The sequence below is a fragment of the Gallinula chloropus genome (assembly GCF_964237585.1).
Source record: "Gallinula chloropus genome assembly, chromosome: 16".
Taxonomy (NCBI): Eukaryota; Metazoa; Chordata; class Aves; order Gruiformes; family Rallidae; genus Gallinula; species Gallinula chloropus.
The window spans coordinates 10,865,032-10,890,039 of record NC_140101.1 but is presented as its reverse complement, the minus strand read 5'-3'; the positions used below and the strand labels follow the sequence as shown (position 1 = coordinate 10,890,039).

General features: G+C 56.8%; 2 protein-coding genes across 3 annotated transcripts; one reads left to right on the top strand and one right to left on the bottom strand.

Annotated features, from left to right (window-relative positions):
• Window positions 1–165: 165 nt before the first annotated feature.
• SRC (SRC proto-oncogene, non-receptor tyrosine kinase) lies at window positions 166–9,145 on the top strand (the record flags this gene model as incomplete). Its single annotated transcript, XM_084271341.1, has 11 exons — window positions 166–406; window positions 649–748; window positions 4,469–4,567; window positions 5,311–5,414; window positions 6,618–6,767; window positions 7,035–7,190; window positions 7,345–7,524; window positions 7,605–7,681; window positions 8,063–8,216; window positions 8,384–8,515; window positions 8,937–9,145. The coding sequence occupies 11 exons, from the start codon at window positions 166–168 to the stop codon at window positions 9,143–9,145; spliced, it is 1,602 nt and encodes a 533-aa protein (XP_084127467.1).
• Window positions 9,146–17,639: 8,494 nt separating this feature from the next.
• On the bottom strand, window positions 17,640–24,624 carry BLCAP (BLCAP apoptosis inducing factor). 2 transcript variants are annotated; one of them, XM_084271440.1, is made up of 2 exons: window positions 24,406–24,624; window positions 17,640–18,046 (listed from the first exon to the last, which is right to left on the bottom strand). In XM_084271440.1, exon 2 carries the CDS (start codon window positions 17,947–17,949, stop codon window positions 17,686–17,688), a length of 264 nt encoding a protein of 87 aa, XP_084127566.1. In that variant the 5' UTR covers window positions 17,950–18,046; window positions 24,406–24,624; the 3' UTR covers window positions 17,640–17,685. The 2 variants fall into 2 exon arrangements, with proteins under 2 accessions (XP_084127566.1, XP_084127565.1); XM_084271439.1 differs by having other exon boundaries at window positions 24,410–24,624.
• Window positions 24,625–25,008: the final 384 nt, after the last annotated feature.

The window sequence follows — 25,008 nt, the reverse complement described above, 5'->3', positions numbered from 1 at the left end:
TTTCCGGCAACTGGTGCTTGAACAGACTCCAGAGGTTGTTTTGTTTCCTTGTGGGCAGGCATCTGGTGTGCAAGCCCTGGGAGGCTGCGTAGTAGTAATACTAATACTACTACTAATAGTAATAATCCTTTGTGCATGTGTGCTTGTCTCCTGCAGCCTGGGACCATGGGGAGCAGCAAGAGCAAGCCCAAAGACCCCAGCCAGCGCCGACGCAGCCTGGAGCCCACTGACAACACCCACCATGGGGGCTACCCAGCCTCGCAGACCCCCAGCAAGGCGGCCGCTCCCGACACCCATCGCACCCCCAGCCGCTCCTTCGGGACCATGGCTGCCGAGTCCAAGCTCTTCGGAGGCTTCAACACCTCTGACACGGTCACCTCGCCGCAGCGTGCTGGGGCACTAGCTGGTTGGTGTGGGCTGGGGCTCAGTGGAGGTTTGGGGGGTGGGGCTCAGGTCTTCGTGGGCTTGGTTCCAGCTTTTTCTGGTGATGATGGGGGTCTCCTGCTTCTGAGGGACTCTGTCTTCCAACTGGAGGGGGGGCTGATCTGTGTCTTATTGGCCAGTGGGAAGATGGTGGGAGGGGAGGTGCCAGTGCTGTGCTACGGCAGCACCAGCAGCTGTGCCCATCCTGAGTGGTCTCTGTTGCAGGTGGAGTCACCACCTTCGTGGCCCTCTACGACTACGAGTCCCGGACCGAAACGGACTTGTCCTTCAAGAAAGGAGAGCGCCTGCAAATCGTCAACAATACGTGAGTGTCCCTGTCCTGGCAGCCGAGCCCACCTGGGTGAACTGGCACCCTGGCCCTTGCCGCAGAGCCCCCCAGCCCAGCCCCTGCAAGGGCAGCTCTCCCCTGGGATGGGTGCTGGTGGGGGATGCTCCAAAGGGCCAGCTGTCCCCCAGGATGGGTGCTCAGGGGGGATGCTCCAAGGGGCAGCTCTTGCCTGGGATGTGCACTTGTGGAGGATGCTCCAACGGCCAGCTCTCCCCCAGAATGGGTGTTCGGTGAGGGGGGGATGCTCCAAGGGCCAGCTCTCCCCCAGAATGGGTGTTCGGGGGGGGATGCTCCAAGGGCCAGTTGTCCCCTGGGATGGGTGCTCAGGGGGGATGCTCCAAGGGCCAGCTCTGTCCCGGGATGGGTGCTCAGGGGGGATGCTCCAAGGGCCAGCTCTCCCCCAGGATGGGTGCTCAGGGGGGGATGCGGTGACTTGGTGTTCGCATTGCAGGTGATTGTTTGCCTGCTTCCCTGTCCTCCTGGCCCTGTTGCTGGTCACTGTTGCCTTGCAGCTTTGTCACCAAGCCACCTCCTCTGCTTGTGCCCCCCTGCACGGGGCCGCATGCCCTGTCCCCATCAGCATGTGGCTCTTTCTCCTTTGCCTGAGTGTATCTCAGCTCCTCGGGTGCTTTCCCCTGTGCTTGCTGCAGTGTCTCTCTTCTCAGCTTCTCTCTTGACTGTTTTTTCTCTCCTCTTGTGCCACGCTGTCGTTTAGGAGAAAAGTGGATGTCAGGTGTGTATCACAGATCATTTCTATTGTGACGCTTTTAAACGATGAAGCCGGTCTGCTGCCCGTCTTAGGGCAAGGTTGGGTGGAGCAGGACTGGGAGGAGATGGTGGCCTGATGGTTTTCTGATCCCTTGGGTTTGTCCTCCCTGAGCAACCAGGGCAGAGCGGGGAGCCCCTTCCCATGCTGGGGAACTGCTCCATCCATGGCTGTGTCTGCACCCAGGAGCTCTGACCCTGGCTGCTTTCCTTGCCCGCACCTGGCACCCCTGTGCAGTCCCTGTGCTGTTGGCTCTCCCAGCTTTCTTTTGCATTTATTTTTGCAGGTTTTCATTTTATTTGTATTTTTTGTGAGTAACTCAGGGGACTCAAATGTTCCCTTAGGGCTCTGGCTCCTGCTTGCCTGCTTTCCATCCCAGCTATAGCAGCACACCCATGGCAGAGCAGGGCAGTGTGGCCAGCTGCAAGCATAATCCTGTATTAAACCCACGTGTGGTCTGTCCTGTTGTGAAGTCCCTGAGGTCCACAGCTCCTGCTGACCCCCCCTCCCCCCCAAACTGCTGCCTTCCATCCCAGACACCCAGGACAGTTTTCAGAGGCAGAGGGTAGAAAGCCAAGGCAGCATCTCAGGGACCATGCTCCTGCAGCAGTTGGGCAGTGTCACACCAATCTCACCCTCATTCTCCATGTCCTGATGCTGTTTGTTAATGGTGATTCATTTAATCCAGCAAGGCCAGGATGTGCTGGGCTTAACACCACGGGAAAAGCCTGAATCCAGGGGTTTCTGTGTTTCTTGCTGTCACAGCCCCAGCAGAGGGCTGGCCCCGGGCTTGGGGTGTGGTTTGGGCTGCGACAAAGTGAGCGCTGCCCACTGGGGGTCTGGATCAGGTCCATATATGAGGGTTTGGGGGCTCTTTATGTCTCAAATCATTTCTGGAGTTTCTGTAGTTCCTTTCCTCTTCTGCTGTGGTCTGGCAGAGGGAAGGGTCAGGCTGTGAGGGCTCTGCAGCACCCTGGGCAGCAGCAGGGCTTTTTTTTCTCCTTTATTTGCATCAGGCTGGGGTGTGCCAGACCTGGCAGACCACGTTCCCAGTGTCTGCTGCAGCTCTGGGGTTGGGGTGTCCCCAGGGAGAGAGGCAGGGGGACAAAGCTGTGCCCTTTGTGTGGTACTCGGGGAGGGGTACATCTCCTCTCGCTGAGTGCACTGGGGTGCCCAGCCACACCAGTGGCCTTGTGGGGTGGCTGCAGAACAAGGCTGGGGTCATGCTGGGCAAGAGGAAAAGCCTCCACACCCCCACACCACCATGCTCCCGAGTCCCAGCAAAGCCTGTGGTGACCCTGGGTCCCCCAGACGGGCTAAATCCATCCAGCCCAGTGTGGAAAGGCTCCTGTGGTACCATTTCCAGTGGGAGGAGGTCTCCTCCCAGCCAGCTGGCAGACAGCAAGGATGTGGTGGGGTATTTTGGGTAAGATTCTGCAGGGAATTGTTGAAATGCTTTGTTTTGATGATGTTGATGATTATTATTATTTTTTTCCCCGCTGAGACATTTTTGGAATAGTTTGTTTGTGCCGAGTTCCCAGCTCGCAGCCCGAGCTGGAGGAAAGCCACCCCTCAAAAGCTGGGCATTTCTCAAGCAGATGTTTTCTCTCATCCCGTGGGAAAGGAGCCCAGCCCAGTAAAGGTGACCAGGGCAGCAGCTCCAGCTGGGGAGCCCAAGCTACCTGCCAGGAGATCCACCACAGCCAGGAGAAGTTAAACTACTGCCTGGGGCTGCTGTGAGACTGGGGACAGGCTCTGGGCTGGCAGAAGAGCCTGGCTGTGTGGTTGGGAAGAGATGTCTGGAGGGATCCCACTTGCCCCAGCCCTGCAGGCACCAGCGTGGGGAGCTGGGGCTGTGTCCAGCATCTCCCAGCTGCTCTGAAGCATCGCTGGTTTAGCTGGGATGAGCAAAAGTTACTGGTGTGGCTGGAGTGAGAATGGAGGTTTTCCACATCCAGAGGGGTCAGGGGTGGGTCTGGATGTGGTCTGAGGGGCTTGCAGCGGTAGCTGGGGTCATGAAGTGTTTGCAGAGGTCTTTGCCAAGTTCTTGAATCCTTGTGGTGCTCTTCCCAGGGCTGCAGCTCTCCCATAGCCTCGGCTCAGGGTAAATTAGGCGATGCTGTCTGATGGGCGAGGAGACGCAGGTGCTGGGAGGAAGCTCTGCTGTCTGTGGGGAAGGGGAAGCCGCCTCCCACCGTCTTGTGGTACTTCTCCTTCCTGCCCCGTCCCGTGCAGGAGCCTGTGGGGAGCAGGGCAGGGCAGCCAGGGGGCTCCCGTACCCTGCCAGCTCCTGGGGATGTGGCCCCAACACCGTGCCCATGGGTCAGCCCCAGGTTTTTGGGGACATCACAGGGTCTTGCACAGAGAAGATCCACCCTCGAGGGCAGCAAGCAGGGTACCTGGACTGGATGGAGCTGCATCCAGTGCATCCCATGGCTGTGGGGCGGGTCTCACCTTCCCCTCCCTGCCCAAACCCCAGCCCTGTCCTGGTGCTTTTCCCCAGCATGTGTTTAACAAACTCTCTTGGGCTTTCCTGGTGCTTTTTTCAGTCGCTTTTCCCCTCTCTCCCCTGTCGCCCCCTGCTGCCTCAGAGCCCCAAAGCCTCTCACCCTCCAGCCAGACCCGGTTCCATTCGGGTGGCTCCGGAGGCATTTTGGCTCACTGGCTGCCCTGCCCGATTTATGTTTAAAGCCCCCCGTGTAGGGATGGGTGGCCCTGCTACCCAGAGCTTACCCATACAGAGCCCATGGGCAGGGGCTGGCAGCGGGAGTCCTCCTGGCTGGGGTCTGGCTGCGGGGCTGGGGGCTGCGGGGCTGCACCCGTTCCTGGTGGGGGTCTGCACTGGTTCATCTGCCCCAGCGCCCGTGGGCAAGAGAGGAGCAGCCGGGGGCTCCTGGCTTCACACTGAGTGTGTTTTGGTTCTCTTGCAGGGAAGGTGACTGGTGGCTGGCTCATTCCCTCACTACAGGACAGACGGGCTACATCCCCAGTAACTATGTCGCGCCCTCAGACTCCATCCAGGCTGAAGAGTAATTGCCATTTCTAGACAGTTTAAAGATGGGCGATAGCAAGCACCCCCTGAGCGCTCCCAGAGCTCCCCCTGCCCCTCTCCTGGGCAAAGCCTGCAAGGCCTCGGATTTTCCTATTTGGTTTTTCCCCCCCTGTGAATTTGCAAACCCCATAGACGCTTTCCAGCCTTTCTTGGAGGCCCATGAGGTGTGGAGGTGCAGCCTGCTTGCACGGCAAAGGGGTGAGCGGTGGTGTTGCAGGGGCCGTGGTGGACCTGATGCTTTTGGTCTGGTTTTCCCCCTTCCATGTGGACACACATCCATGTGGGAGGATGCTGCCGGCTCTGCCTGAGCCAGAGGTGACTGTCACGTGGGGACGGCAGGCAGGGGCAAAGCCGGCCCTACATCCCAGAGCAGGAGGTGCCAGCTACATCCCTGCAGCCCATCCCCAGCCAACGGCACAGCGTGTGTCCCCCAGAAAGAGTTTGTGGGGTTTCAAGCGTCCCCAGAGCACCCCATTTGGGGAGGCTTTTGGAGTGAAGGCGTTTCATGGTCTGTGGCGCAGGATTGCTCCTTGGGTGGTGCCCAGCCTGGGCTGCACTGGGGCACGGGGCACCCTGGGGTGCCCCAGCCTAAAGATGCATCCTGGGGTCTCTGAAATCTGTAGTTGGAGGGGGGAGGGGCAGGGTTGAGCCCCCTGCTTGGAACGGGAATGGAGGGGGTGGGCAAGTGCCAGGAGCTGAGCTGCTGCCTTGCCCCCACAGGTGGTATTTCGGGAAGATCACTCGCCGGGAGTCTGAGCGGCTGCTGCTCAACCCTGAGAACCCCCGAGGGACCTTCCTGGTCCGGGAGAGCGAGACCACAAAAGGTGAGTGGGGCTAGTGGCGGGGGGGCGGGGGCTGTGTTGGGGAAGCCCCTCTCCAGGGGCAGGGGGGCATCTGCACAGGGACCCCCGGTCCCCTCATTCACTCTGCATGGTCCCAGTTCCCCCAGCTTAGGCATACAGGGGAGGGAGAAGGAGAAACAAGTCATACAGTGCGGAGAGGAGCCAGTGCCCCTTGGCACGAGCAGCCTCCCGGGGCTCTCCCCAGATGGGGCTGGTCCCTGGGGAGCAGGCGCCCACCAGCAGCCGACCTCCAGAGAGGTGGTTCAGCTCATGGCAGGGTGGGAGCGGGTGCCTCACCACCTCCGGGGTCCGCCAGACATGATGCTATTTTTTTCCCATTCAGGGTATTTTTTACAGCCCCAAGTAGATAGTTTTTGTTTTCTCCTGGCCCCTTGTAGTGGTAAAATCTTGAACGTGTGCTTCCTGGGCGAGCAGGCAGAGGCAGTGATGAATCTTTAGGTCCTTCTTTCAGGTCTAACAACTCTTCAGACTTGCTTTGTGCCTGCCGAAAGTGCAGGTTGTGATCTTTGCGGTTCAGCTGCCTGAGGATGCTGTTTCTTACCTGGAAATGTGGTTTAGTTTGGCTCCAAATGCACCTTTGGGAAAAGCTCCTTGATGTTCCTTTCTGGTTTGATGTCTTGAACTTGCCACTGTGTATTTTATTCTGGTGGAAACAGCTCCTTCAAGAGGCAGCATAAATCCTTTGTTCTTTGTGGCCCCAGCAGCAGGATGGGTAGAGCAGAGACAGGTGTACAAAGCAATGCATTTGGGTTTGTCCTGCATCCCAGGGGGGCTGCTCTCCCTCCTGCCCACTGGACCCCCCAAAACACAGCAGGGTCTCTTCCTTAATGCCAGCCTGGGGGGCACAGTCTGCCCAGTGGCACCAGTTCCGCTGCAGCACAGTGGCTGCTGCGCATCCCATCCAAGAGCAGCGTCTGATGCAGCAGAAGCAGCAGTGATGCTCCGTGCTGTGTGTTGCTGGAGAGAAGCACCCGGAGGGGCTGGGGGCACTGGGAGGACTGGGAGGGGTGATGCCCCTCATTAGCATTTCCCCGGTCTCGCAGGGATGCTGACACAACTCTTGGCCACCTAAATCTGCTCCCCCATGCCCCGCTCCCTGTGGGACCCTGTGGGGAGCACCCATGTGTGGCACAACCCCCCCCAGCCCTTCGGTCCTGCCCACAGGTGCCTACTGCCTCTCCGTCTCGGACTTCGACAATGCCAAGGGACTCAACGTGAAGCACTACAAGATCCGCAAGCTGGACAGTGGTGGCTTCTACATCACCTCCCGCACCCAGTTCAACAGCCTGCAGCAGCTGGTGGCCTATTACTCCAGTGGGTATAGCCCCTCGGGTCCCTCGGGCTCTGGGTGACACCTGGGGTGCTGCGCCTGCCCTTACTGTGGGACAGGTGCTGCTGGGAAGCTGCTGTGGGGCTGGGGGACTCCAAACCAGTTGCGGGGGGACCCTGGTGAAAAGCTGCTTGGGTTTCAGGAAAGAGGGTGAGGGTTTGGGTATGGATCCCTGAGGTGTTTTGTGGGGTAAAGACATCGTGTGCCTTGGTGCCCAAGCGTCACCCTGCTGTTGTCCTCTCCTGTGCCAGAACACGCCGATGGCTTGTGCCACCGCCTCACCACCGTTTGCCCCACATCCAAGCCCCAGACCCAAGGCCTTGCCAAGGATGCCTGGGAAATCCCCCGGGAATCGCTGCGGCTAGAGGTCAAGCTGGGACAGGGCTGCTTTGGAGAGGTGTGGATGGGTAAGGACTGCTCCCACCCCACTGTCTCCCCCGTGTCACCACCCGCATCCTCTCCCCAGCCAGTGCCCAGAGCCTGCAGTGGGGTAGGGGAGCAGGCGAGGGACATGGCCCCTGCCCCCCAGATGTGTCCTGAGCAGCACGTTCTGCGCCACAGGGACCTGGAACGGCACTACCCGGGTGGCCATCAAGACGCTGAAGCCCGGCACCATGTCCCCTGAGGCCTTCCTGCAGGAAGCCCAGGTCATGAAGAAGCTGCGACACGAGAAGCTGGTTCAGCTCTACGCCGTGGTTTCCGAGGAGCCGATCTATATCGTCACCGAGTACATGAGCAAGGGTGAGCGCAGGGGGGATGCTGGGGGTGCAGCCGAGCGGCTCCGCTTCTCTGGATGGCCGTGACCGTGGTCTTCCTCGCAGGGAGCCTCCTGGACTTCCTGAAGGGCGAGATGGGCAAGTACCTGCGGCTGCCCCAGCTCGTGGATATGGCGGCTCAGGTGGGTTTGTGCATCCCTGGGGCTCCCACGGTCCCCTCTGAGGGCATGGGCTGCTTGAGCACCTCACTGGGCTGTCCTGGCTGGTGTCTGGTGGGTGGTGGGGGTGGAAGGGGGCTCAGCAGCTTTGCATGGCTCGGGTTAGGTGCTGCTGGCCACACTGGGTGCTCAGCCCAGAGCTGGGACTGTCTTTTCACCTATTCCCATCACAGCCAGCTCTCCCTGGCCAGCAAAACCTGCATCCTCAGGGCCTTTCTTGGGCTGCTCCCACACCCTGGGTTGGGTCCCACTGTGGAGCTGTTCCCCCCTGGCGATGTCAGGTGCTCCCTGGGGACTCTCACATCACCCTACCAGCCTCACTGCCCCGTGTCCTCATCCTCACAGATCGCATCTGGCATGGCCTATGTGGAGAGGATGAACTACGTCCACAGGGACCTCCGGGCAGCCAACATCCTCGTGGGGGAGAACCTGGTGTGCAAAGTGGCTGATTTCGGCTTGGCACGCCTCATCGAGGACAACGAGTACACTGCTCGGCAAGGTGAGCACTGTGCCCAGGCGGGTGGCACCGGAGGGGTGGCCACTCTGGGGTCCCCAGAGGTGTTCAGCACATCTCGAGCCAGCACATGGCCCTGGCTGTGAGGGGGTCCTGGGAGCATTCGCAGCCCATGTGCCCCCAGCAGCCCCTCACCCTGCTTCTCCATCCAGGCGCAAAGTTCCCCATCAAGTGGACGGCCCCTGAAGCTGCTCTGTACGGCAGGTTCACCATCAAGTCAGACGTCTGGTCCTTCGGCATCCTCTTGACCGAGCTGACCACCAAGGGCAGGGTGCCCTACCCAGGTGAGGGCTCACACTCACTGGCAGAAACCCCCTCCCCATCCTGGTGCCCTGATGCCAGCTGCCCGTGCCCAGTGCTTACCCCTGGTGCTCCATGGCCCCCAGAGCTATCTTGGCAGAGCAGCAGAGTTTCTCCTGCAGTTTAGGAAGGGAGGACAGGCTTGGGGGGATCAGATCCTGCCCTGCTGGGAGCACAGGGTCACAGCCGCCCTGTCCCACTCTGGTCTCCAAGCAGGGTGATGGGCTGACAGGGACAAGTGCTGTTAGGCTTTGGGGGTGTGGGGATCCCTCTTTCCCTGGGTCACATCACTGGAGCTGCCTGTAAGGCTCATCCCAGCACGGTGCCCTTGGTGTCCCCTCTGGGAAGACACAGAGCAGGATCTGTCCGTCCCTCACTTGTCCCCCTGTCTCTGGCCACACACAGGCATGGTGAACCGGGAGGTGCTGGACCAGGTGGAGCGGGGGTACCGCATGCCCTGCCCGCCCGAGTGCCCCGAGTCCCTGCACGACCTCATGTGCCAGTGCTGGCGGAAGGACCCGGAGGAGCGGCCCACCTTCGAGTACCTGCAGGCTTTCCTGGAGGACTACTTCACCTCGACAGAGCCCCAGTACCAGCCCGGCGAGAACCTATAGACCTGGAGCTCCTCCTGGCACCAGGGACGCTGCCACCCTCGCCCGCGGGGCGCAGAGGGCTGGCCTGCCCGCAGAGGGGGGCCGGTTTTTGCAGAGCAGCCCCGAAGCAGGATGGGGCATCGCCTCCGGATGCAGCCAGGGGAGGTGCTGGGTTCCCTCGTCACTCATTAAGACTTCTGGCCTGTTTTTAACGAAGCGGTGCCGTCCCGCTGGCGAGAGGAGCCTGCGGGCGCCGGCAGGGCCAGGGCTGTGGCTGCGGCTCAGGAGCATCTCCTGCTGAGACTTGGCTTTCAGGAGAACTTTTCCCCCTGGCAGCTCTGGAGTGAACCCAGAGGGAGTGGGGGACAGCATCACCCCACCTCAGACTTGTGGCCCTGGCCTCCTGCACCCTTTTTCTAAATCAGCACAAATTTCCCTGCCCATTTGCCCTCCCTTTTACCCACACCCCCCCCCCCCCAGCTCCTTTTCTCCCGAGGGCACCAGCAGAGACATTTGGCCACAGTGAAGCCCTGTCTGGTTCAGCTGATGTGATGTGCCGGGGCGTGTCTGGGTGTGAGGTGGCAGTGGGACGCTGACAATCCTGCTTCCCGGGGTGTCCCTCGAGCCTCACCATGGCAGGGCTCCGTGGCTGAACTCCGTGGCTGAGCCGTGAAGTGTGGCTGTGGCTCTGGTGGCCACCCCTGTCCCATGGGAGTACCCAGGCACCTGTTTGAGTCTTCCAGCTCCGCCTGTCCCCACAAAGGAACCATCGTTTCCCTGCTGGGAGCAGCACTGTGGGGGTGCTGGCAGAGCCCCTCGCCCTGCCCTGGGCCAGTCTCACCTCCCTGGCTGCACTCCCTCCCACCTAGCACTCCTGGTCTTCCAGCTGCCCTCCCCACCAGCTTCCCAACCAGCAGACACCCCCCTCAAAGCTGCCACTGCCACCAAATCCAGCGCTGCCAGGTGGCACCTACGGCTGCTGCAGGGTATGGGAGTGTTTTAGGGGAAACAACCTTTCACAGATGCTTTTGTCCAGCCGGTACATTTTTAGCTGCCTTCCCCACACTGCAGCTGCCGAGCTGCAGTGCCCCTGCAGTGGGAGCCTCCCTGGCTATGGGCTGCCAGCCTGGAGGACAGTCCCAGGAAGCGTTACGCCCCATAGCTCGCTCGCTCCCAAAGGCCTCAGCCATGTTTCAGCAGTGGGTAGCTCTCCGTGCCCATTTTGTCCCCCCCCAACATTTGGGGCTGAACCCCAGGGCTGGTGGGGCTCCTGTGCCCTCCTGCCCAGCACCTGCTTTGTACATAGCCCTTGAGCAGCCCCCACGTCCTCCCCACATTGACTTAGTTGCATGTGTTGGTTTCCCCACCCCAATCCTGTGGCTCTACCGGCTGGAAACCCTTCGCCACGGTGGCTGGTGAGGCTTCGCTCCCTCCTGTCCCAGGCACCCTCGCACAGAAAGACCTGGGGGCTCTTTGGATGCTCTCCGGGACCAGGAGGTGGGATGGGGCTTAAGGGGGTGCCATGGGGCAGGGGTACTGGCACACATCAGTGGGAAGGACCTTGAGAATGGGAGCCAGCAGCTTCTCCCACCTCTTGGTCCTCAGGCAGAGGACTCTTATTCTCCCCATCGCCGGAGGGATGAGGTTTCCCTCTGGCACAGCCTCCTTGCAGGCAGCAGACCCAAAACACCTCTAACCAGCCTCTTCCACAGTGCCAGTGTCCATGAAAGCCAGCTTGGAGCTGAGCATGGGCGGGGGCGTCCAAAACCCCCTTCCCAGCCCCAGGGGAGCATGGCCCTGGCACATGGCTGCCTCTCACTCACTCTGCAGCTCCCCAGCCATTTATTTATGAACCGAGTCCTCGCTTGGTTGGTTGACGACTCCTTTTTTTAACGAATAAAACTTCAAAATCAGCTTGACCAGGCTTTTCAGCAGCACAGGGAGATCCTGCTGGCTTGGAGAGCAGCAACTGGTTTAAAGGACTTCTGAAATTGTTTTGGGGCTCAGAGCCTTTTCTCCTCCCTTCTCAGCAGGTTTGCTGTGCCTGCATTTCTGCGTGCAGGCAGGGCATCTCCGAAGTGTGGTGGTCTGGGTCTCTCTGTGTTTGCATCCCTGGTTTAGGCAGCCACCACATCGCTGCTGGAGAGACACCCTGTCCCGTGGCAGCCAGTCCCAGGGCTGACCAGTGCCATAACTTTGTCTAAACGACACAAAGTCCCCGTCCCCAGGAGAAACCTCTACAAACTGCCAACGTGCGGAAGCCAGATTGGACCCGAATGCTGGGGAGAGAGGAGGCACGAGCATGTGCCAAGGGTTGGCCTTTGGTTTGCTGCAGCACACGCAGGGTCTTGCACAAGCGCAGCAGGATGGGAACGGGCTTGACCCAGTGGTTTCGTTTTCTGGCCCTTTCCGGGAAGCGGCAGAGCAGGAACGCGCCCTGGGAGCAGGGGACACGCGGGCTGGCTCGGTTCCTAAGCCTTTCTGCGAGCTCTGGTGAAGGACATGGGCTGGGGACACGTCGGGGCAGAAGACAGTGAAGCAAACCCAGAGGAACTTCCCTGCAGGAGGCTGGGGCTGTGTGTCTGCGTGTCCGTCTGTCCATCCGCGTCGCCGTGCAGCCGTTTCAGTGGGATCCAGCATCTCCAGACTCGCTGCTGCAGCCAGCACGACCCGGGGATCCAGAGCCTCTCCTCCATCCCCATTGTTGTCTGCCAATTTATTTTTAAAGCCAATGAACTCCACGGGGGAGCCCCAAACCTAAGGATGCTCTTTGGCTTCCCCGCTCCCAGGAACACCCAACACATCCTTATTCTCGGCCGTTCCCGTTTTTTTTTTAAGAGCATTTTGTAAGATCTCCAACCGACTATGCAGAAAACATGTGGGTCTGTGTCTCTCTCCCCAGCTCCCCTCTCCCCCCACCTGCCTTTTTCGGTGTCAGTAAAATATTTAGCTTTCTTTTTCTTTTTTTTTTTTTTTTTTTTTTTGGATAATAAAACAACTTTGGAAAAAAAAAAAAAAACCAACCTGAAAAGGTCCAGCTTTGTGGGTGGTGAGGGGTGGAGCTGCTCTGAAACCTTAATGTGGATGTAAATACTTTGCAGTTTGATAATTAAATACAACCAGACCTCACGCACACCCCAAAAGAAAAGCGTGGCTTGTGTATGTGAGGGTTTCTTGGCATCCCTGTGTGAGGAGTTGGTGGTTCCTGGGGCTTCCGAGGCTTTTTTCCCAGGTTGGTGCATCTGGGACCTGGTGTCCCTTCTGCTGGAGCCATTCCCATCTCCCCATGTGGGCTCATCATGGCCCAGCACTGTCCCAGCAGCCGCTCCTGCAAGAGGAGCCTCTACCATCGCATCCCTCCTGCTCCAGGGACAGCTGGCTGGTGGTGGTGAGCAAGTTCCTCATGGCTGGACCCCTCTGGTGGGGAAGCGCTGCTGTGGTGGGCCTGGAATGGGGTCGGTGTGCTCCAAACGGAGAGGGGATGTAGCCTGCATGGCCAGGGGAATGGCAGCAGCAGCCACCAATGCGGAGCAGAGGGCTGTGGTGTGTGCCACTGGCACATGGTATCAACCATAACGGATCCCACGGGCTCCTCGCTGCTTCCCAGCCTCTGCTTGTGGGGACACCCAAGTCCCAGCCCACACACAAGGAGCAGTGGTCCCTGGGGGGCTGAGTGATGCAGAGATGCTGCTGTGCACGTGGGTCTGGCCAAAGGCAGGAGACCTGATGTCAGCTGGGATGGGGGCAGCCCTCCCTTCAGCAGAATCTGCTTCATCAGCAAGCTGATGAGCAGCAGGCCTGCTTCATTAGGATAATTAGTAGATGCTGATTGGGATCCCTCACTTGGTGATTAAGTAATTGATAAATAGCACGGCACTGGGGGAGAGCAGGTCCTCTGAAAGCAGGGTTGCTGCTCCACCACCAGCATGGTCTGGGTGGCTTTAGTGTCCCCAGCCCCCAGGTCTGGCTGTTCAGCGGTGGTGTGTGGCTGCTCCCTCCTCCTCGGGCTGGTAAGTGACTCAGTCTTATCACCTTAAATGTTTAATACTTTGTTCTGTTTCTCCTTAAAGCAATTCAGCAGTTGAGGGGTTATCTGTCTCCTGTTGGCAAGTCCCTTGTGCGTGATGTGTGGGCTGGGGCAGTCAGGGCTGGGGCTGCTCTGGCCCCTGGCTTTGCCCCATCAGTTTGCTGCTCAGGAGCAGGGCAGCCACAGGGATGGTGTATAAGGAAAGAGGTTGTGTCAGGCCCTCAGCCTTGGCTTGGACAGTTGGCAGTACCTGCAGCCCACCCTGGCTGTGCTCAGTGCCTGTTCTGCTGTGGGGCTGCTCCCCTTGGTGCCCTCAGACCAGCCAGAGCCCCTGCCAGCCCCCGCAGCCTGAGCCAGGCAGATGCTCCTGAGGATTACACCCCACGCCTCCTTTAATGGGCTTAATCTTGCTGCTTGCTTCATGCCCTGCAAGTCTGGGAGAGGATTTGGGCATTAGAGCGGGGGCTGCAGCTGCCCCCACAGCAGGTCTGGTGGGGAGGTGGGGGTCCTGTGCTGGGCAGCTCGTGCTGGCAGTGGACTTCTACACCAGTAAGGATGAGTGGTTGTTTGGCTGAGCACCCCCTTTGCTTTCCCCAAAGCACACTGAGTCCTGGCAAGTGAGTACATAAAGGGACAGCCCTGACCTGCTCCATGTGCTGGGGACCCTCAAAGCAAATCCTGGCCTGGGCGTGGGTCTGGGGTCCGTCCCATAGCCCAGACCTGGCAGAAGGCCTCTTGGGGCAGGAGCAGGGTGGTTGTTAAAGGGATGGTTCTCGCTGGTAGTGAGGGATGAACAGGAGGCTGATGGCACGTGTTGACTCAGGGGACAAAGCCTGTCTCTGTCCCCTGCAGACTCCACCACTCATATCTCATCCTGTCCTGCAGCCAGTCGGGGTGACTCCTGTGCCATCCAACCTCCTGTGCCCTGCTACCAGGGGATTTGCCTTTGCTCAGAGGAGTAGCAAAACCCTCTCTGCTAATCTCCAAGGAAGGGCTAAAGTCCTTACCTAAGTGCAGCTTGCCACCTGCGGTCACCGAGGGCTAGGAAACCAATACAGTGCAAGAAGCAAGAGACAGGCATGACCAAAGGGCATGGGCAGGGCTCGGCTCTCTGTGGTCCTCAGTGATGTTTGTGGCTTCCCTGGCTCTGGGGGGTTGGCTGCACCAGCTCTGGGGTAACAGCACAAGGGGACAAGGTTGGAGGCCACGGGAGCCAAACACCAGATCCTGGCATTTGAGATGCACCAACATGCATCTGCAGCAGATCTAGGGTTTGAAAAGCCATGCCAGCCTGGTAGCCGCAGCCAGACCTTCATGGGAAGCCTTGCTGTGTCCCAGTCACTCTCCTTGGGGATGCTGCCTCTCCCTCAGGAGTGGCAGGAGAAGCCTCCAGACCCCCAGGCTGCAGCTGAGCTAAGCTGCTGCTGTTTCTAGGGATCTGAGCCTGGGTTTGGCTTTTTATTTGTTGGAGTTTTGTGGGCTTTTTTTCCCCCCTTTCTGGACCCTGCTGTGACACTGATCCGTTTTGTGACCTAGAAAAGAAAATGATCTCTCCTTCCAATGGAAAGACAAAGGAACAGCTTAAGGCTCCTGGTCCCTGTATCCAGGGAGCACAGGGCAGATGGACACTGTAATACAGCAAGGTGATGAGACTCACTCTGTGCCAAAGCCCCGTCTGGCACTGTCCAGGCTCGATGGGACCTGGCATTATGCAGCAGTTGTTTTAAATCCCACTGCTTTGAGTCACTGGTGTAACTACCCCCTGGAGCGCCTGCCCAGTGTGTGGTCCCCACACAGAGAGCCCACGGTGTCCCCAGGTTATGGGGACAGGGCTGGCAGAGAAGCTCCCTAAGGCAGGGCAAAACATCTCTGAGCTCTCAGCAACAGCAAACGCTGTCCTGAGAGCATAGGTGCTGTGTCTGTAGGGGCTCAGTCCCACTCACAGTGCTCTAGCAGGGAAGCTGTGATGCTGCTTTTCAAAAGCCATCGGGTTTGACCTGTTCTGCAGCCCCAGGCTGGTTCTTCACGGCCTCCTTACAGGGAAGGACAAGCAGGGCATTACCATGGGATGTGAGACCTGGTCGGGTTCTTCACTCTGCCTGAGGCTTTCTGTCTGACCACGGTGAAGCTGCTTTAATTTTGTCTTTAAAACAAAGATGGTATCTTGGTGCCTTGAAGAGGGCAAGACAGTGTGCTGGGGAGGGCTGTGGGCATATCAAAGGGTGCTCTTATCTCTGCTTGGGCGGGAGGGCTGCAGGTTTCTTACCCATCAGTCTCCCATCTCCACACTGGCAGCCTCCCTCTTTTGAAGTGCCTTGTCACTCTGAGCTGGGTCTGGCAGGAGGGGAAGCCTGCAGCTTGTCTCCAACCCCACATACAAAGCCAGGGCTTGCTCTCACCCAAAGGACCGTCTGGCTTGGTGGCTGGGATCTATTCAAATGGCTGTGGAGCTCGCTTTGGCAAGGTAGCAGCAAACCTACTCTTAAAAGTTTAAGCTAATGCAGTCAGCCCTTTTGAAAGCTGCTCAGAGCACAGCCAGCAGCCCTGCTGTAGCTGGCACTGAGGTGCCCTCCCCTCTCCCATTTATTTCTGGTGACAGTGGCTGGGGTTTCCCTGGCCTGACAGGTGACAGAGCTGTCACATCTATTCCTGGTGATGTGACACATGCTTTTTTTAACACGTAAACACTGATATGCCCTGAACCCTCTCCAACTTGGACTTGGTCTTTAGGACTTGGAGCAAAGGTAGAGGAAGCTGCCTTACAGGACTGTGGGACCTGGTCTGGCTGCAGCATGTGTCACCCTTCTCCCCTTGGCACTACACGGGGCTGGGGAAGGGCTGACAACCCAACCTGCCCCTGGGTGGCTCCTGGCAGGTGGGTTCCAGCCTGGTCTCTGCCTGTGACAAGGGGACAGGCTGACACCCTGCAGGCACCACTTCTGCTGCTGTGCTGGGGATCAGCAATGCTCAGGACATGGATCTGAGGTGTGGGGACAGGTCAATCTGTCATGTCAAGTGCAGACACAACCAGAAGCAGCCTCCTGTGAGTCTGCTTGGGAATTGCCAGCGCAGTTCTGCCTGCATGATCAGGCAAAGGAGAAGGCTCAGTACTGGCAGCTGCAGGGCCAGGAGGCTCTGCCTCTGGCCGGAGACTCTCTGGGGTTACAGAACAGACACACAGGGTTGCTGGGCTACGGCATCGGCAGTGAGTGGCCAGTGCATCGTGCTGGGGAGGAGGCCACAGACCAAAGTTTATAAAGCTTTATTAAACGTTTTGAAGAGCTGTGCAATGAACAAACAATACTTGGGAAGATTCACAGCCTGAACTTCCTCAGGACAGCAACAGTCACTTCTGCTGCTCCCCACTACCTGGCTGAATAGACAGATGGCGAATGGGAGGGAACCCCTTAGGGTTTAGAGACAGCATTTTTTAACCTCTAAGGTTTCTCACAAGCAAAGCCCTGCCCCAGAGCCACGGCTGCAGGGTGATTTATGCAGCATGGAGCTCAGCTGTGGCCACAGGACTGACTGCCACCCCCACCCCCCCCCACCACCACAGCCCTTGACATCATTCTGTGGGTGGTGGTGGAGACACCAGGAACTCCCCTGGTCTCCAGTCAGTAGCACTTTCTGTCACCAAAACCACTGTCACTGAAAGTGGCTGAAGCATTTGCTGCTTCAAGCCATGCCTCCACCTCGTGATACTCTCCTGCCCTGCCTGCTCCTGGTCTTCTGGGCTAGCATGAGTGTTGGATGAGGTTCACAGTGGCTTTCAAAACTCCACATCTTGCAGCATCCCAACGGTCAATACCTCGGTAAACCCTGGAAATCTAGGAGGAGGCAGAGCCAGTCTCTACTACCCACGAGGCTTTATAAAAGCAGCAGCATAACTGAGGCTTTCAGGCTATGATCTTGGAGCGTAAGTAGTTCAGAAAGCACTTGGGCAGTGCATGCATCTCTTTGGCAGGCTGAGCAGGAGGAGATGACTCAACTGCCTCTGGCTCCAGCAGCTTTTGGCCAACTGCATCCGTGAGCTGTCGAGCTTGCCCTTGATCAGCTAGGTGGGAAGGCTGGCTCCCCACAAAGAGAAGGATGAAGAGAATCCTGTAGCTACTCGAGCAGAATCAGTGGGCTGAGCCCTGAGTTAGACCTCCATGGCCTAATGCAGACGAGTGAGTGACACACGACTCCACCACTGCACAAGAGCTGGGCAGGCCCAGCAGCAGGGTCCTCCAGCAGTTCTGTCAGGAGGGCTGGTGTCTGTTCCCAGTGATATGGGAACGAAAAGGGGGGAGAAAAAAAAGATTTCTGCTTCTAAAAAAGCAGGTGGCACTGCCAGAGTTCACACAGTAAACAAGTCGAATTTCACAGGCAGAGTGGGAGCAATTTACCACTCCAGTCCACACACAGGAAACAGGCTGTTTTTACTCCAGTCACATGCCTAAACCCCTCCCTGCCCCCCCCTCCTCCCTAGCCCACCCCCTTTTTTAAAAGCAAAACAAGAGCCCTCAGCAAACTGGAAGATTATTGTCTTCTAGGTGCCCACTATGCTGGGATCGTGAGCTGACTCCGGCAACTGGGATTCTGTGCAGTGATACAAGAAGCAGTTCCCCCAGCAGCTGTAGCAGATGAGGAATAGAGCTGCCAGGAAGACCAAGGCACAAATCGTGCAAGGTTTCCGTTCCAGGAGGAAACTGAGCAGGTAGAAGCCCATGAACATTGAGTGACTGAACCACAGCGCTGGGTTGAGGGGCTTGGGTATGAGCAGGACAGGCAGCAACCACTGAAGGCAGTACATCGTGGCTGGCTGGCTGCAGCCTCCAGGCAGCAGCAGTTGGGGTGTGCTCCAGAACAGTCTCCAGCAGCTCCTCTGGCAGGCAGGCGCTCAGGCTGGTCTGTAGGGAGGGGTGAAATGTCAAGACTGTCAGAGAAACACAGCACAAATAGAATTTAAAATCGGCAGATGTTCTTCCTGTACAACTTCACTCACTCCCAAGCATCATATGGTGATGCCTGAACTCCCAGTGCTAAACTCTGCTGGTTCTCAGAGCCAGTGGAAACCTTCCTGCTTTCTGACCCACTTGGCTGGGGTCATGACTGTCTGCTGCTGGTGCACCAGTGTATCCCTGGGTGCTCTGTTTCTCAGGCTTTTACCCAGGCTGAGAGTTGTGAGACCCTTTTCTTTAGCACAGTACAGGAACAGAAAGGGAAAGGGGGAAAACAGAAAGGAAAACAAGCTGCCCCAGCCTTCCCTGCATGTGTATCCAAAACCATCTGAAGGCTTGAGCTATGGTTTAAAGATATGCAACTCTGGGATAAGCTGCTAGGTGCTGCCAAGGAGTGCTAAGGAAATGTTGGTGCAAGAAGTGTCTCTGAAGTGTTAAGCACACAAACCGCCTCCTCCCCTCACACAGACCCGCTGTAAAGTGCCTCAGTGGGACAGTGTGAAATTCAAGCTCCAGATGTAGCTATCCAGGAAAGCCTCCACAGTGCCCAGGCTGCAAAACAAAGGCAGGGGCAGCCCCTGCTTAAGGGATTTATAATCCTTGCCAATCAGCTAAAGTCAGATAAAACAAAGTATGTGAATAGATCAAAGAGGGGGGCAGTCTCAAAATGGCAATTTTCATAAGTGCTGTAAACACAGGATTTCCTCTCTTGGATTATTCTAAAGCCCTGTGGAAATACTGAGCTTTAAGGGCTGCTCTAACTAGGGATGGCAGCACACAAGCCCAGAAAATACCTTTAGTAACCACATCAACCACTACATGAAGCGTGGGGGGCCTTTTTTTTCTAAGTCGTATACAAACATCTCCATCCAAGAATGCCAGATGAGTTTAAAAACAATAAATGCCTTAGAGGTATTTTTACAGAGCCAGAACTGCTGCAAGGGGACAGAAGGGTGGAGTTTAGCAGCCTGGGATGGCAGTAGCAGGTCATGCTAGAAGGTATCAGGACTACTGGGAGGGAGTAACCGGTCAGTTCATGCAGCAGGGAGGTGGTGAGGAGTACTGAGACTCCTAACTTATTGCCCCCAAAAGGCAAAAACTCTGCAGGAGATTGCTGGAAAGGCCTGGGAAGTGTGTCCTTTCCTGCTGTCCTGTAGTTGTGTCATGGTGATGTGGAGCACAGGGCAAAGCAGCTGATGAGGGGCACAGAAAGACAGGCAAGAGGACAGCCCGCCCCAGCCTTGTAGAATGCCACAGCCTCTCCCTCACCAAGCAGAGCCTGGGCAGGACAGCTCCCTGTGGCAAGCCTGGTAGCTGAAAAGACTCAATGGAGTAGTGCTCCCTCAGAAAGACAAAGAGCTGAGCCTGCTGGGATTACAACTGGGGGTGGGAAGGTTAGTAGGATGAAGGAGTGAGAAGGTAAACAAACAGCACATTCCTCTGGCTGCTGTTGGCAGGAGCAGGGATTTCCTGGTGAAGGGAGGGAGAAGGAAGGATTGCACAGAAAAGCCAAGAGAAAACCACACATGGTTCTCTTCCAAAAAACCACTGAGGTCAGACTTGTCTGACAGCTCTGTAACCTCATAGGTACCAGCTGGCTCTGTTGTCAGAAGCAAGAAGTGTGCTGCCATCCACTGTGTTCTTAGCAGCAGGATCTTTTCACGTTAGGGAGAGAGAATGGAGGTCAGCATCGCTGCTGGGGCAAACATGTTGAGGGTATTTGGGGAAAGTATGTTGTGCTGGCATTCCTGCAAGAGAGTCCTCTCCAGCAGAGAGGGCAGCTAGGCTTCAATCAGTACAACTACACTGCAGTTAGGCAGCCAAAGAGTAAGGAGGAAGTTTTTTTATGCTGCAATATAAAGTCAAGTCAAAGGAATAAGTCCTGATGTTAGTCCTGTTGTGTGCAGGTCACTTGTACCTTTAAGGGCAAGCCTGTTTCCCCCATCTATAAACTGGAAATAAGGATTACTTAGTCCATAACCAAACATGCTGCCTGCTAGCCTGTGTGAGTTGCTTCAGTGCTTCTGGAGCAGAAGTACTGCAGGTGTGTTAGGGAACCTTTTACAAGCAGAAGAATGGAGAGAAAAGATTTAACAAGTACCTGAATGGTACCTAAACCCTGCCATTCAACTTTTTAGTTCAGATTGCATTGAATACCACGAACAAAATGCTCCTTCCTTGAAGCTTCCTAGAGTCTTTCTCTCTGAGAAAGCACAGATCACTCCACTGAGCAGCATAACTCACTGCGTAAGCATCATGTCATACTTTTGCTAGATCCAGCCCTGAAGTCCCATCAGCCTGACTGTGTGTGGCAGTTCTTTGCCTGTTCTTGAAGCTTTGAAGTGCCTACAGACAATTGCTTTGGGCTTTGAGTCTCTGGAGTAAAGAAAGAGATTAAAAACCAACCTAAAAGGATGTGTCTGTCAACACAAGGCTGGTACAAAGCTCTAGAATCCTTCAGGACTGATGTCACAACTCTCTTAGCTTCAGAAGGCCACATGCTGCTATTGAGGCTTTAGCCCTCAAACTTCACAAACAACTGCAGGTCAAGAGTATAATTATCATCTGTGACATAGCTGCATTTCACTCCATGGTCTGGCCTCAGCGCAGCAGAGGCTTGAGAGAGAACACTGTAAACAGCGGGTAAGCGTTACCCAAACCCTTCTTACACAGACAAACCCATCTCAGAACAAGTTACCCATTTAAAAGTACTTGTATTTCCTGCAGGAGCCAGTTGCTTGTAGTGATCAGTGCAACCACTCTGCAGAAGAGCCATTTAACAGTGGTTATTTTGACTGTGGCATGTGCATGTCAGGGCCCTTCAATCCCCAGACCTCTTGGCTTCTAACAGATGCAAACGTCTGAGCGGTTATTTCTGCATGTTCACGTGCTATCTACCTGTTAAAGGCTGAAAACCCTTTGTCTGCTACATCCCACAGCTGATCCTAGATAAGGTACCTACTACCTGAGACTTCTGCAGCTCTTATCTCCCTCAGGGGACTTTCCACTAGTAAGATACTGACTCTTCCTAGCTCTTCACTGGAGATTCCTTTACACAGCTGGCAATAAGACTGGGTTCTCTTGCCATGCTACTGATCAAAGAGAAGCAGCATTTCCTGCAGTCAACTCTTTACTGAGCATGGAACCATCACTTGGTGCCCAGGACAGGTAGTACTAGTAATGCTATTCAGTTTTCCCTAGGTTCTCAAGCAAGGTGAAACCTGCAAATGAAAAATTCCTACCTTGTTGTCTTTGTCCCCTCCTTGTGACTCAAGCTAAAGATTACCAGGTCCCAGAGCAAATAAGAACCTCTCACCCAACAGTGTTTCAACCAGCTCCCTGTTTCACAACCGCATCCTGCTGTTCCTCAACCAGTTGCTCTTGTTCTCCCCTGACTCATCTCCCTCCTTAGCCAGCTGGGTGTCCTGTTATCCTCAAGACTGCTCTCCAGCTCAAGTCATCTGACTTGGCGGCCACTCATGTTTACCAGGCAGCTCTTTTTCATCACACCACCACTACTGCCTCTTGCTCCTCCACAGCTCTCAGAGCCACTTGAACTCGCTTCAAGACCCCTCAGGAGCAGAGAGCAGGCAATGTTCCTGCTGCTCTCCTCGCAGACAGTGCTCTGCAGCTCCTTCACCTCATCTCCCTGTGCTGCTGGAGCCTCCTCCCTGCTGTTCCCGCAGGCAGAGGAGCAGCCTGGGGAGGTTCCCTGAGCACCTCATTAGTAAGCAAACACCAATGTTTTTCCACATGCTTATTAACCAGCTTCCATCATGTTCATAGCCCTTCCTTCTGTTGTCTTCCCTCCCAGGACCATTCAAGACCAGCAGGGTCCTACAAGCATATGTTTGTGGGGAGGATTTTCCAATTCCAGTGTGAGGGTATCAGCACACCTTTCCCAGCTAGAAGCAAAACTTTAATTACAACTCGAGTAGCACAGTATGAGCCCATAGTGCTCTGCAACAGACCAGTCACATTTCAGAATGACTCCATCTGAGGAGCTAGCAAGCTGTTCCTTCATGTCCTACAAGATAATTCAGCAGTTAAGAGGCCAGGAGGTGTCCCTACCGCAGAGGTTTTATACATCAGGATGCCAACACCAAGCCTGTACCTTTCTCCAGAGTGTCTTAATTCCTTAACAGTCCATTTACCCTGATAGGCAGAATAATCAGCTGGCTTGCACCAAGCACTGAGAAGGTAGGGGCTTGTTCAGACCTTACCACGGCAGCTATTACACCAGTAATGTGCATAAGGAACTTCCCAGGCCACAGAAGGTCACCCAGGCTGGCAGCACAAAGGTCTGCAAGACCCAGTAACCTCTTTAATGGGTGGTGGTGCCAGTCTCATCCTCTCCCAGAAGCTGAAGCTTCTGCTTGGTAATGAACAGCTACATTTTCTAGATAAAACCCTTTCAAGTTGCTCTAAGCTTCTGTGCACTGTGTAAGCCTCAGGGACCTGCACTGAGTTTTGTACCTGTAAGGCTGACCTGTAGTATAGTTTGCTTAAAATTGTTTAAATCAAAAAACCCTGTTGTGGCCAGGTAACCTGGACTGATAGGCACGGGCCGTGCTGCAGCGTGGGGCCGCGACCAACTCTCCAGCGCCACGTAGCACCCAAACCAGCTGCTAAAGAACCCACAATGGCCAAAGCACTGGGGGGGGGGGGGGGGGGGGGGGAAGAGGTGCAAGAACTATTGAGTGACAGGCTTGAGGAGTTGAGCTAAGAAAAGCACCAGCAAACCAGTTTTCTAGATACCAACCCTCCCTCTTAAAAAAAACAAGAACTGCAACAGTTGAAACTTCAAGACCTATTTGTAGCACTGGGGGATTTAACTTTCTCAGGGTTTTTTTTTTTATTTTTGGCCTTGCTGCTATTTTTAATGGGTTTTTTTCAAAGCTTTATCTGCTTGTATGACTCAGCTGGAAAAAGTGATTTCTGGCAAAGGCCTTGCCCCAGTCTTTGAGAAGTTCATGCCTTGGACACTTGATGTAGACTCAGAAATGGTGCAACAGACTTGCAATGTTTCCAAAAGAGCAGCGAACCCTTAACTAAGCAAGCCTTGGGGTTACAAGGTATTCTGATTTCTCAAACCAGAGACAAGCCAAAGCAACTCATTCTGTCAAAAGCAGAGGCTCTTTGTTGAGCCACCCTGCTTGTCACTTCCATGACCACTCTCTGAGCTTGGTTACCAACTGGGAAATTGATTAGCCTGTATGCAGAGGAAGAACAGTGTGCTCAGAGCACTGGGGTGGACAAAGCTCCACCTGTGAGCAGGAAGGCAGTGGGTATGGTCTGTGTCTTTCTGCACACTAAATCACAGGAGCAGAACCTTGAGTCAGCCAGCTCTGTGGTGGGAAGAAGCAGCAGCATCAACAGCTGTCACCTGAAGTAGGGCTACTTTCATCTGTACTGGGTATCAGTTCTCAGTGGTCCTTCCTCCCACCTGTAACTGCCAAAGATCAGGAATTCCAGGCCCATTCTAAATTCCCTGAAAAACAGGATTATTCTCAGGTTTAATTGGGATCTCTTCTCTGTCTTTTGTGCCTTCAACAGGCTGCAGAAGTCTGAATACAGCCTGATAAAGCCCAGTATTCTGCATCTGGGGTAAAGACAGGTAAGAACACGGTATTGGCAAGGGGTGCTGGGGAGTTACGCGGTACCAGCTGGACAGGCAACAGTTACTCCACTGGGACAGTGTTTGCAAGGTCAGTTATGATGTTTCAGCGTGGATAATGAAGCACAGGAGAGTTTGGCGGGCTCTGGCCTGCATTCAGGAGCTTTGCTTTCCATCTTCTCTTGCACTTGTGTGCTCAGGATGTTGGTAGGACAGAACAGCTTGTCAGCTGCCTTTGCAAGTGGCTCGAAGTGTCTGCAGGGCTGCGGGGAGGCTGCTGGGCAGGGCAGCGCTGGGGAGTGCCGTGTTCTCCCCTGGACAGCCCGATGTCCAAGTGGAGAAACAGCCCTGGGCTTGCGTTTGGCAAGGGGAAGGGTGAGCGAGGAGCTGAGCCTGAGACCGGAGGTACGGGGGGGAAGCGGGGGGGGGGGGGGCGGAACGGAGCGTTGTTGTTTCCCTCCCGGCCGGGCGCTACCCCAAGTACGCTCACGGGAAGCTCAGCCGCCTCTACCGTAACCCGCCCTCCCGCCCCTGCCCCGTGGGCATCACCCCTCCGCGAGCTCCCCCCGGTTACCGGCGCGGATCGCTTCACGGGGCCCCTCTGCCCCGCCGCCGGCCCGCAGGCGGGCCCGGCCCCGGCAGCCTTGGCCCCCCCGCCCACCCGCTCCCCCCCGCTCCCCGCGGCCCGTACTCACGGCGCGGTGCCGCCGCCTCACGCCGCCGTCCCGGGGCCGCCTCCGCCCTGAGGAGGGAAGGGAGAGGCCGCCCTCGGAGCCGGCCCGGGGGACGCCCCCCGCCCGCCGCCTGCGCGCCCCGACAGGGCGCCGCCGTCCCGACAGGACCCCGCCGCAACTGTCCGCCGCCCGCCTGTCCCGATCGCGGCGCGGCTCGGCCCGGCCCGGCCCGGCCCCGAGGCACGGCGGCTGCCCGGCGGGCCCGCGCTCCGCTGCTAACCGCGGGAGACGGCAGCGGGAGAGCGCTGCTCTATCCGGCAGCGCCGCGGGCAGCCCCGCGGGGTGCGCGCTGCGCCTGCGCGGCGGCAGGGAGGCAGTGCGCCTGCGCGGAGCGGCTGTGGGGCTGCCTTGCCGTCTGCTCTCCGGGTCTTCGGGAGGGGGCGAAGCCGCTGTCTGGGGCGGAGGGGCTGCTCTCGGGGGAGCCGCTGTGCGGGGCGGGGCCGCGTTCTGCCTGCCCGGCTGGCTGCGCCCCGCACGTGTCCCCGCCCGCCGCCCGCACCGGGTGCCGGTGCCCTGTCGAGCCCCTGCGTGCTATTTCGGGGCGTGCGCGCTTCCTCGTC